This window comes from Arachis ipaensis, chromosome B7 (assembly GCF_059453495.1).
Source record: "Arachis ipaensis isolate K30076 ecotype BB chromosome B7, ASM5945349v1, whole genome shotgun sequence".
NCBI lineage: Eukaryota > Viridiplantae > Streptophyta > Magnoliopsida > Fabales > Fabaceae > Arachis > Arachis ipaensis.
This window is the reverse complement of record NC_142442.1, coordinates 24,028,722-24,041,395: the sequence shown is the minus strand read 5'-3', so window position 1 is coordinate 24,041,395 and position 12,674 is coordinate 24,028,722. Positions and strand designations below refer to the sequence as shown.

The 12,674-nt window shown below is 34.9% G+C and overlaps 2 protein-coding genes across 2 annotated transcripts; both read right to left on the bottom strand.

The window, feature by feature from the left end:
- Positions 1 to 7,906: 7,906 nt before the first annotated feature.
- Positions 7,907 to 8,470, bottom strand: LOC107607037 (uncharacterized). Its single transcript, XM_016309026.1, has one exon. The coding sequence runs from the start codon at positions 8,468 to 8,470 to the stop codon at positions 7,907 to 7,909; it is 564 nt and encodes a 187-aa protein (XP_016164512.1).
- Positions 8,471 to 8,557: 87 nt separating this feature from the next.
- LOC148550598 (uncharacterized) lies at positions 8,558 to 8,920 on the bottom strand. The gene has a single exon (XM_088494548.1). The coding sequence runs from the start codon at positions 8,918 to 8,920 to the stop codon at positions 8,558 to 8,560; it is 363 nt and encodes a 120-aa protein (XP_088350674.1).
- Positions 8,921 to 12,674: the final 3,754 nt, after the last annotated feature.

Sequence of the window (12,674 nt, the reverse complement as noted above, 5' to 3'; positions counted from 1 at the left end):
AATTTTAGCCAAAAAATTGAAGATGTGATGACCGCAAAGGTAATTCCATTCCCACTTGATGGAGAATATACTTCTTTCTTAAACACTGGCTGAAGAAATCATCCAAGCATAGTTAAGCTATATATAAACATGCTATATTATTAGTTAACCTATTATCTAATTATCGCTCACATATATAATTATTCATGTGTATCTTTAATTTTTCATCAAGCTGAAATTATTGATAGAAACCTTGATTCTTATGGATCAGATATGGTTGGAGAAGAGAAATGTCACGTATATAATTAACATGTGTTGTTAATTATTGCTATGAATTGGTGGTGTAGTGGACATGCTACAATCTTGCAAAGCTCAAATGTTGCTTGGGAATATAGGGTCAGTGGTCTTTTCTGGTATGCTAGTGGAGCAATAATTCAGGCATGAATCTTATATTACATTAAATATCTTCTCTGCATGCTGCTGTTTTTTTATTTTCTTCTTTTTCAAATTTCAATCCTCCTAAATTTCGGAATTTAGAAAGTGAAGTAAGCCTGAGATTTGATATTATGCATTGAACATGAACAGGAATTGTTGTTTGGAGTAATGGCTATAGAGATTAAAAGAAAGGCTCCTCATTGTAATAGAAATTCCTAAATACTTCTGTTTTAGCTTTAACAGCTACTGGAACAGCTAGTGTAAGCATTAGGATTTGTTAACTACATTGTTAGTTTGTCATTATTTCTAGATGATAATGATATTGCAAATACATTTATCTAATTATGTTCATTGTTCAGGAGTTTGGACATAAGTTTGTATTTTATCATGTTATTTTTAATATTTTCTAGTTGTAATTAATGTGATTGGTATTTTTAATATTTTGTAGTTGTAATTAATGTGATTGGAAAATAGTGGTACAATGCTATATTTAGTTTTAATGTATTTCTTTTCTTTTAATTTTCTTCTACATTTTTAATGTCTTGTTTAAATATTTCTTTTTAATAATAAATGATTAGTAGTGTAATAATAATGTAGATTAATTTTTAAAAATTATATTGACAGGTTTGAAATCTCTATAGAATAGTTATTATTTTTAAAATGAAAAATCTTTTTGTGGGGGTTTTAAACCGCCACAAACATTGACCAAAAACTGCCACAAAAGACCAATATAAAACCCCCACTAAACACACACAAAACCTCCACTGAATAGATTGTGGAAGTTTTTAAAAACCCCCACAAAAGACCTCGTGGCACCTCAAATTTTGGGGGTTTTAGAAACCTCCACAAACCATTTGGTGGGGGTTATAAACCTCCACAAATAAGAGAAAAAACTGCCACAAATAAATAAAAATCTTGTAGTGTGGATTGGTGTTGAGCTTTGATGAGCTTCTGTGGATCTCACTGTTTCAGTTTCTCTTGCTGGCTCAGGAGATAAAATGGAAATGTCTTCTCCAATCTGACGAGACAAAACTGGACTGGCAGATTCTTCATTCTGCGCAGACTTGGGATTTTCTTTACTTGTTCCAGCTTCTTCACAATCTGAATCATTATCTATCACAGTACTGGGAATTAAATTAGAATCACAAAAAGTAACATGTATGGATTCCTCTATGGTCCTATGTTCTTTGAGATAAATCCTATAGGCCTTGCTAGTGGAGGAGTATCCAACAAACATCCCTTCATAGGATTTTGGATCAAATTTGCCAAGGTTTTCTTTATTGTTAAGTACAAAGCATTTGCATCCAAAAACATAAAAATACTTAAGATTTGGAGGGGTTCCTTTCCATAGCTCATAGGGGGTTTTCTTCAATCCTTTTCTAATAATTGTCCTATTCAAAATGTAACAAGCTGTATTTACAGCTTCAGCCCATAAAAATTTAGGAATCTCATTCTCACAAAGCATGGCCCTAGTCATCTCTTGAAGGCTTCTATTCCTTCTCTCAACCACCCCATTTTGTTGAGGGGTTCTAGGGCATGAAAAGTTATGAGTAATTCCAAAGTCATCACAGAATTTTTCAAAGTCTTGGTTTTCAAATTCTCTTCCGTGATCACTTCTCAAATGGGCAATTTTTAAATCTTTTTCATTTTGAATTTTATTGCAAAGGGTTAAAAAAGCATAAAAAGCATCATTTTTATGAGCAAGAAAAAGTACCCAACCAAATCTAGAGTAATCATCTACCACCACAAGACCATAGTATTTACCTCCTAAACTTTGAGTTCTTGTTGGACCAAAAAGATCAATGTGTAACATCTCTAATGGCCTTTTGGTTGAGATTCCATCTTTTGGTTTAAAAGAGGATTTTATTTGTTTGCCCAATTGGCAAGCATCACAAGTAAGATCCTTATCAAATTTGATATTTGGAATTCCTCTACCAAATTTGTCTTAACTAGCTTAGAGATTTGGTACATGCTAGCATGACCCAACTTTCTATGCCATAGCCATTTTTCAGATTCAATAGAGGTATAACATGTTACATTATGTTCTTTCAAGTCCTCAAGAGTTAATCCATATACATTATTGCACATTTTAGCCTCAAATAAAATATCCCCAGATTTTTCACAAACAACCAAACACACAAACTTTCTAAAAATAACTTCAAAACCTAGATCACACAATTGGCTTACACTAAGTAAATTATGTTTCAAACCATTTACAAGAAGAACATCATTTATACAAGATGAAAAGCTTTTACCAACTTTCCCAACAGCCACTATCTTTCCTTTAGCATCATCACCAAAAGTGACAAATCCTCCATCATATTCATCAAGCTTTATGAAGAAGGTTGTCTTTCCGGTCATATGCCTAGAGCATCTGCTGTCCATATACCACATATTCTCCTTCCGTTTGGATGCTAGGCATACCTACAAAACAAGCTCAAGTGACCTTAGGTATCCAAATTTTTTTGGATCCTTTCACGTTAAACCATCTCTTATGTCCTAAGCCATTATAATAAAAAACAACTTTATAAACTTTATCACCTATCATCCTCTCACCAAAAAAGCATTGAAGCGGTTACATATTCTACAAAACCTTGGAGTTGCTGTTTTGTTAAAGCTTGTTGGGTTTTGAAATCTTGTATCATTTGAAGATGAGGCAATGTTTTTAAAATGAGGTTTCTCAACAGATTTATAGAACCCCAAGCCAGCTTTATCATAAAGAGATTTTTGACTAGCCAAGATTTGATTAAGATTTTCAGAACTTTGAGTGAACTTGGCTAAGTCTTCTTTAAGCCTTTTGACTTCTTTAAGCAACTCTTCATTTTTTTTAAAACAATTTACATATGCAATAACTGAATGGTCACTTTCACAGCTCCTAAGTTGGGCTTTTAACTGCTTATTTTCTTCAACAAGATCACAAGCGGTTTCGGCCTCCCTTAGTTTTTCTTTGAGAAATCCATTTTCTGCTTTAAGAATGATGATTTGTTGTTCAAGTTCTTGATTATCCAGCAAAAAGCATCTTATTTTTTTAGAAAGATGATCTATCATAAGGTAAAGAGATTCAGTGTTACGATTAGGGATGATTACCTGTTCAACGTGGTCAGCCATAAGACATGGTTGAGACATGGTTTCGGATTCTTCATTGTCTTCAGAATCATTTTCCAGATCTTTCCATGATGCCATCATACCCTTTTTCTTTCCTTTCTTCGGCTTTTCTTCCTTCTTCAACTTAGGGCAATCATATTTGAAATGCCCCATTTCCTTACAGTTGTAGCATGTCACCTTGCTGATATCTTTCTTCTGTTTTCTTGAGCTGCCTCCTTTGCCTCTCTCCTTGAGCTTCACCATTTTTCTGAATTTTTTGGCAAACAACACAAATTCATTTTCAGAATCACTGGATTCATCATCCAGGGGGTTAGTTACAGATGTAAAAGCAATTTCTTTCTTTTTTGAATCCTTTTTCAAATAAGTGTTTTCAAAAGCAAGTAAATTTCCTCTCAAATCATCATATGTCATGGAGTCAAGACCACTACTCTCAGAAATAATTAATGCTTTTGTTTCCCACTCTTTTGTGAGACATCTCGACACTCTTCTCACTAGCACAGATTCAGGATACTTGATTCCCATAGCATCCAAGCTGACAATGATGATGTTGAAGCGCTCAAACAATTCATCAATGGATTCTCCTTCCTTCATTGTAAACATTTCATATTCTCTGTTTAACATATCTATCCTAGTTTTCTTTACAATGGTGGTTCTTCATGAGTAACTAGAAGTTTGTCCCAGATTTCCTTTACCGTTGTGCATCGTGATACCCGTTGGTATTCCTCAAAGCTGATAGCACAGTTGAGTAAGTTGATGGCCTTGGCGTTGAGTTCAACTTTCTTTCTGTCTTCTTTGGTCCAGCTTGCTTCTGGTTTAAGAGAGACAACTCCTTCAGCACTTGTGACGGTTGGATATTGAGGACCCTCCAGGATAATCTTCCAAAGTCTGTAATCCACTGCTTCCACAAAGATATTCATTCTCTCCTTCTAATAGGTGTAGTTTTTCCCATTGAAAAGAGGAGGTCTGTTGCTTGACTGTCCTTCGGTCAGGTTGTAGGACACCAGATTTGAGCCACTGTTTTTTGTCATCTAGATCTTTTCTCCAAGATGCAAAGCTTGATCTCTTTGAGACCAAGCTCTGATATCAATTGATGGTTTTCAGTAGCTAAGAGAAGGGGGGGTTGAATCTTAGCCCCTTTTTCACTCAATAATACTTGCTGGTCTTTGAAACAGCTTCTGGAAACTTTTTGCCTTTTTGTCTCATACCCAGCCACAAGACTTTTTCTTTTGTCTCGTACCCAGCCACGAGACTTTTCTTTTTGTCTCGTCAATCAGCATGAGATATTTTCAGTTTTATCTCCTGGGCAGCAGAAACAGAAATAGAGTAGAAGAGAGAGAGAATTACACCAAGATATATCCTGGTTCAGCTGCTAAGTGCAAGGCATCCTACATCCAGTCTCCATTACAACAATGATGAAATTTCACTATAATCATTCTTGATTACAAACACCAATTCTCCCTAGGAACTACCCTTCCTATCCGGGACAAGTCCAGAATCTAAACCCAATCCTGAACTTGACTTGGTTACTGCCAAGCTTTCACTGCAAAGTGCTAACCCAACTTGCAAGGGGATTCCCACAGAATCATGAAACACAACATAGATGTACAAAGGACCTCTAAGGACATCTATGGCTTTTTCTTTTAATTTTGCACTCTCTGCCTTTTTCTACTCTATGGCTTTTTTATTACAAACCTCACTGTTTGCCTTTTTTTCATGAGACTCAAGACATGACAAAATTAAACAGAAAAAGTACAAAATGAAAACATTGAAGGAGAAGAACTTATGTAAGCTTGGGGAGCTATAGAAACTCTGTGCTCACTCTTTTCCTTGAATCAAACCCTGACTGTTCACCCTTACTTATAGGGAGAAGCCTCCAAGGTTGAAACCAAACAGATCCAGCTAATCTTCTTCTTCTTCAAGTCAGAACCGGTTTGGCCAGAGAGAGAAAAGAGATAACCCATGCAAAACCCAACATGCAATTACCTCTAGTCCTTCCTTGGTCACCAATCTTCATCAATCTGAGCCCTCCATCCTTGCCTTGCTCTCCAAGATGAACTCCTGGCCCTTGATGCTTCATGATGATGATAGCTTCATCTGCTCCAATCTCTGTCTCTTCCATCACGTAGCCACTGTAGCTACCTCCTGTGGTGGTTGAGCAACATCAGAGTCAAGTCATCCTCTCCAAGGATCTTCTTCTCTGACCGAAATCTTCTCTTCTATTTTTGGGTATGGAGAAGCCAAGATCTTATCACCAAATCTTAACACAAGTGATAAGAATCTTAGCCACAGCATACTTTTAGTTTTGTTTTTCTTGCCATCATTGTGATGGTCTTGTAGCGTGCTTCTTCTTCTCTACGGTGGCTAGTTGTAGCTTCCATGGTTTGCTGTGTAAAGACCGAAAAAGAAGAAAGAAATGAGAGAGAGGAAAGAGAAATTATGAACAATAATTAATGAAACAAAGAGAGAGAATAAAAGTGAATTAATTTCCCACTCTCTTTGCTGAGTAGCGTGTAGTTTGATGATGTCCATCAAATCAAAGACCAACTCTCTCTCATGTTTCTAATACATGTATTAACTTCACTTTAATGAAATTTGAATTCCACTACATGATAGAAATGGATTCCGTTGGAAGCTAGAAGCAATACATTTGCTTTCTCTCCAAATGGAACTAGTGAAGCTGTAATCCGTGATGTCCTGTGAAAGAGTCTCTCGCTGCAACACCTGCATAAAAGAATTAGTAGAAAAAATACCTTTTTTGTCAAATTTTCAAATAACTGAATCCTCTCTATCACTCGATAATCTCACAACCCGAAGCCGATCATGAAGCTGGGTGAGTAACTCTAACTCCCATTGGAACAGTTCTCTCCTCCACTGGAGGTTCCATACCCACTCTAACCCATCCCAGAACCCACAGTCCCCTATTACGAACCCTTGTTGATTTGAAATAGAGAAGAATCTCGGAAAACTATCTCTCAACGATCCACTTTGTAACCAAGCATCCTCCCAAAAACGAGTTTTTCTACCATTACCCACCTCCATAGACAAACCACTAATCATCATATCTCTGACATGTTGCTCCTTTATATTAAGCTGGCAGATATCTTTCCACGGGCCCCCTCTTGATGGCAAAGTTTGGTTTGACAGCACTACAGTTGGGTCCAACTGATTGCAAGAGCATACAACTTTCTTCCCCAGCGGGCATTCCTCCTTTGAGAAGCGCCACCACCACTTAAACAGAAGCACCGCATTTCTAAGTAAAGCATCTCCCACCCCCAAACCACCTAGCTTTTTTGGAGCTTGAACTACCTCCCATTTCACCAGGGGTAAACCGTTATTCCCATCCTCTTTACACCACAAGAATCTTCTCTGCAGTCCAATTATCTTTTCTGCAACCGCCTTTGGCATCTTATACAAGCTTAAGTAGTAAATCGGTAGGCTATTGAGAACAGATTTTATGAGGACCAACTTACCCACTTTATTAAGAGATCTAGCTTTCCATAAGATCAGCTTCTCTTTCACCTTGTCTATGATTGGTTTCCAAGTCCTTACCAACCGAGGATTAATACGAAATTCCTAGGTACCTAACAGGTAACACAGCTTCGGCACATCCCAACAAACCACACACATTCGTCACCCATTCCTTCTCACAGTTGATTGAAATTATGCTCGACTTATCAAAGTTGATACTCAGGCCAGACATTAACTCAAAGCACCTCAATAGCCTCTTATAATTCACAAGCGTCTCTGTGTCCTGTGGACAAAACAATATCGTATCATCTGCAAACTGGAGATGCGACAGTTCTATATTGTCCCTTCCCACTAGCAGTGGAGAAATTCTTCCATTTCTTACCGCATCGCCCACCATCCTGTGTAGCACATCAACAATAAGAACAAACAGGAAAGGCGATAGGGAGTCTCTTTGTCTGAGTCCTCTCTCCATCTTGAATGGTTTGGATAGAAAACCATTGATCAACACCGACATAGACGTTGTAGTCACACATTCTTTCACCCAAGTCCTCCATGTAATACCAAACCCCATCTTCTGTAGCACTATATCCACAAAACTCCATCTCACTCTGTCGTATACTTTCTGGAAGTCTAATTTAACAATAGCCGCCTGCTTCTTTCTCAACTTCAGGCATTGGACCGTTTCACAAGCAATGAGAGCACCATCATGTATTTTGCGGTCCTTAACAAACGCAGATTGAGTCTCCCCCACTAACTGTGGCATCACTAACTGCATTCTTCTTACCAGCACTTTGGATATCACCTTATAAACACAGCCAACCATACTAATCGGTCTAAGGTCTTTGATTTTCTTAGCCCCCACAAATTTTGGAGCTAGCGCCACCCAAGTGACATTAGCATCTGTTGGTAACTTAGCAGTCTAAAAAAAGCCCAACACAGCTCCAATAAACTCCTGACCAATCTCCCCCCAACACTTCTTTATGAAGTTCATATTATAGCCATCACCACCCGGTGCTTTACTGGACTCACAATCCCAAACTGCCTCTCGTACTTCCTCGACTGATGGCATTTCCTCTAACACTGCTGCATCGTCTTCATCAATCTTCTTGACCAGTCCCTCACGGATCCCAACCAAAGGAGCATGCTCCTGCCTATACAGTTCTTTATAAAAGCCTGTAATCGTAGTCTTTATTCTGGCCTGATTTCGTATCAGTCTTCCATTAATCACTAAAGAATCGATTATGTTGTTCCTCCTTCTTGCCGATGCTATGTTGTGGAAGTACCTAGTGTTCTTGTCCATTTCTCGAGCATGTTGGGATCGGGACATCTGCTTCCAATGGATCTCTTTTCTGACATACCACTTCGCACAGCAAGTCACTAGTGCCTTCCTTCTAGCCTCCATTGTTCCATCATAATTACCAGCACTAACCATATCATCAATCTTCTTAATCTCTTCCTCAAACTTTTTTATCCTGCTGTCCATGTCCCCAAAATTATTCTTGTGCCATCTTCTTAGCGGTACCATCAAAGCCTTCAGCTTGTTTGTGAACGTATCATCTCCCAATCTCCTCTACTCATCCTTTACCAACTTCAGAAATCCTTCATGTGTGAACCAGAAATCCAAACTACGAAAAAGTCTCGGACTGGCACAAAATTTAGAATCTTCTAAGATCAACGGGCAATGATCAGATAGACCTCTCGGTCCCCCTTTCAAACGAGTATCTGGAAACTCCTCAAGCCACTCCAAACTGACCAAGATCCTATCAATGTGGCTACAAAATTGTCCTCGGAACGATGTGAATTTCCGATCGGTCAATGGTAAATCTACTATCTGTAGGTCTTGCACCCATTCCTTAAAATCCTCCGCAGATGCCGGTAAACTAACAGCGCCTTTCCTTTTCTCCACCCGTAGTATCTCATTAAAGTCTCCCATGAAACAAAACGGGACCTGACATAATCCCACGATGTAGCTTAACTCTTCCCACATCACCAATTTCTCATTCCGAGCATGTGCACCATATACCAAGCAAAAAGCACATTTAAAATTATTTTTGTCAGCAAACCTTCAACGCACAGCCAACCATCTCCTTTGTAACAATTCGAACATTTAAATAATAAATTATCCCACATTAACAGTAAACCACCAGAAGCACCCATTGATTCCACAAACTCCCAACCCACCATATCACAACCCCACAAGCGTACTACATCAAACTTAGTTATCACCTCCTTTTAGTTTTAACATTTTAATATAATAACAATAACAAATTATTTGACACATGATTGATTGAATTGTAGTCATACTCCTTATTCCCAACAATCGCATCTTCTCCCCCCCCCTCTCTCTCTCTCTCTCTCTCTCTCTCTCTCTCTCTCTCTCTCTCAAGCACAGCGACAATGGTGGCAGTGACTCCCACCAGCGCCGGCTCTCTCTTCCCCTCTTCTCTTCTTCCTTCCTCCTTCACTCTCCCTTTCTCAGATTCTGTCTTCTTTTCTTCTTTGCTAAGTGTGTGTGTGTGTGTGGTGACTGAGAGATAGTTAGGGTTAGAGTTTCATAAAAAGAATAAAAATAGTGTAGAAATTTTGATAAAATTAAAGGATAGAGTAGTAATTGAATCTAAATGTATTCCAATATAATTATTTTAAGAATATTCTTTGTTTATCAACTTACTAATTAGTTTCAAATAAGTACTCTAATTTAAAATTAGTGATAATATAATTAATTTTCTTTTAATTTATAAAATTAAAGTATTAAATCCTAAATCTCAATTATTCAAATTGAATCAAATCTTGATTATTTTTAAATTACTATTTTAAATATTAAAAATATCTAATTATTTTAAAATTTATATAAGTTCAAAATAATTTTTAAACTCAAAGTATCATAAATTCGATTTAATTGCTCTTAATAATATAATTTTCTGAAAATAAAATTCTAAACAAATATAATAAATCGTAAATAATTCATTAGTTTAATTTTGAAAAATTCGGGGTCTTACATTACCCCCTTATAAAAAAATTTTGCCCTCAAAAGTTTATACAATATGCAAAAATGTTATATGATTTTAGCACTTTACCAAACATGAGAAAGTAGTATAATGGGATGAAAAAAGTTACAAGATAGGTTTGTGTTAAAACGATGCAATTGACATTTACCTACTCTCATTCCCTTGACAACTCAGATATACATGGCACTTTTCACTTCGTTCTTCAATCTCCTCAAAATACACTCTTAATTCATAATCTCCTTGGTTCTGTTGTACGTATCCAGGGTAGCAACCGGTCTCATGTCAAGCCTTAGAATTACAAGTTTCCCAATTTCAAGATCGATAAGCTATATCCTAAAGAACTAACGTATCACTTGTTATATCTGAGAATGGCACATGACACTGAAATAAGTTCGAATTTATTCAAAAGGATACAAAACTTACAAAGAGAAAAGCAAACATCACAGATGATGTTCACAAGAATGCGTAAGGATGCTTAAGATCGCAATCAAACAATGATATATAGAAACAATGAAGTGTGCAAGAAATCGCACCCTAACAAGGAAATCTGAATCAAGGAACTTTGATAAAAATAATAAAAGAAAAGATGGTGTATTAGGTCAAAACAAGTTCAGGTTGAATCAAAGAAGTACCAAGTTCACAAGAAATAACCACTAAAGTAAATGGTAATATTCACAAAGATTTAAGAAAATGATTACGAACAAAATCAAATAGGACATCCATCAACAATGGATAAAACTAAGAGAATTATTTCACGTTCTCAAAGAAAAAGATAAAAGACGAACATTTCAAAAGAAATGATGAAAGCATAAATGCTATCACGTCAAACAAATTTAAGTTAAAACAAAAGATGCAAGGTTTTATGAATTGAAGATTAATAAGGTTCAGGGCAAAGGTTTTTTTTCTTCAAAAATCTTAGAGAATACCTAGATGCACAATTAAGTAAGGATACGCATAAGCAAAAAGACAAAATCAACAACAGAAAAAGAAAAATAAAAGATAAATTAAAAATACGATAACACATTCTGAAATAGACAACTTAATAATCATAAAAATCGAAAATAGTAACTATCACAAAAATCAGTATGCTTCCTTTTCCTTTCTATAGAAACCTTGGACTAAGTCTTTGAGATTATTATCATGACCTTGGACATTAAATAATTATGCCAATATAAAAGTTGATATCTTCTTATTCTAAATAGTACACAAGTTATGTAAAACATGATAAAAAATGTAATTGATCTCCTTATTGTTTCTTATGCCAAAATTTACATATACATTCAATTCATTCTTGTCATTGTTGTAAAATACAGCCAAATAATTTTCTATAATCATGCAGTTAGACTTAGTATGAAGTTACAAGTAAATTCACATAAAAAATAATGATAATGATAAAACTAAAATTTAAAGTATTGACAATTAATACATTAAGATCAATTATAATAACTATTTTTTTTGTTTGGCCTAAATCTCCAATTATGAATTTGCTTTTAAAATACTCAAGATAAGACACCAAAAAGAGAATTCATTTTCATAATTAGTTAACTGAACTTAGACAAATATATATTAAAAAATATATCTCCCAAATTGTTATTTTATTTTAGAAAATATAATATCATGAGAAAAAAAACTCTTTTTTTTTATATATCGAGTCCTTCACAAATTTTCAACTCGGAGTTGAGGCAAGCAAGCACAAAAAAATAACAAGTATATACAAATAAAAAAATCTAGAAGTTCAATCACAAAATAGTACTACTATCCACTACTAATAACTACTAATAACAAAAACTAAATCAATCAAACAAATCTAAAACACTAATAATAACAACAATAAGACAAAAGAGAAAGAGTATCAGAAAATCTGACAAAATACTACTGAGTAATTATTGACTAGAAAATTGAATTCTAACTATATCAATGTGCAAGAATTTACTGTTTACAAACAATAATGATATCAATCAACATACATCACTCGAACAACAACAATAATAACAATTCATATGCAACAACCTATTCTAATGGCTAAAGATAAAGAATTTAGCAACAATATCAGGTACCATAAAAGAAAATATAAAATTATATTAAAAAAAATTGTAACATATAAATATTCAATAATGCTAATAATAAAAATAACAAAAATTTTGTTACAAGAGCACAAACATTTTAAACTACCAATCTTTTAATAATGAAATCTTAACTTACTGAAAAATTTACTACAATAGTATTTATATGTTGTGATTATCTTAATAAAATTTTGGGTATTTTAATATTAATTTTTGCTTTTAATTTAGAAGCATCAAAATTTACACAAATTCTATATTATCACATTAAGATAGATAATATCTTTTCAATTTTAGTAAACATTTAATTCAAAGTATCATTGTGTAGATCAAATTAGTATATAATGTCACTTACACTATTTTATTCCACGAACCCAACCAAATGTGAATCATGAAATATTAGGTCTCATTGAAAAATCAAATAATTTAAAACTAGAGTTATTAAGGGGTACATAATAAAAAAGTATGGTTTATAATAATTAATTGAATATAACAATGAAAAAAACTCGTATAAAAAATTTATTCAACTTTAAAAAATTAGATATCTAGTTCTTTTTGCCGGAAATCGCTAGTAGTATTTTCCAATATCTAAGATTTACAATCCCAATCTCACAAAGGC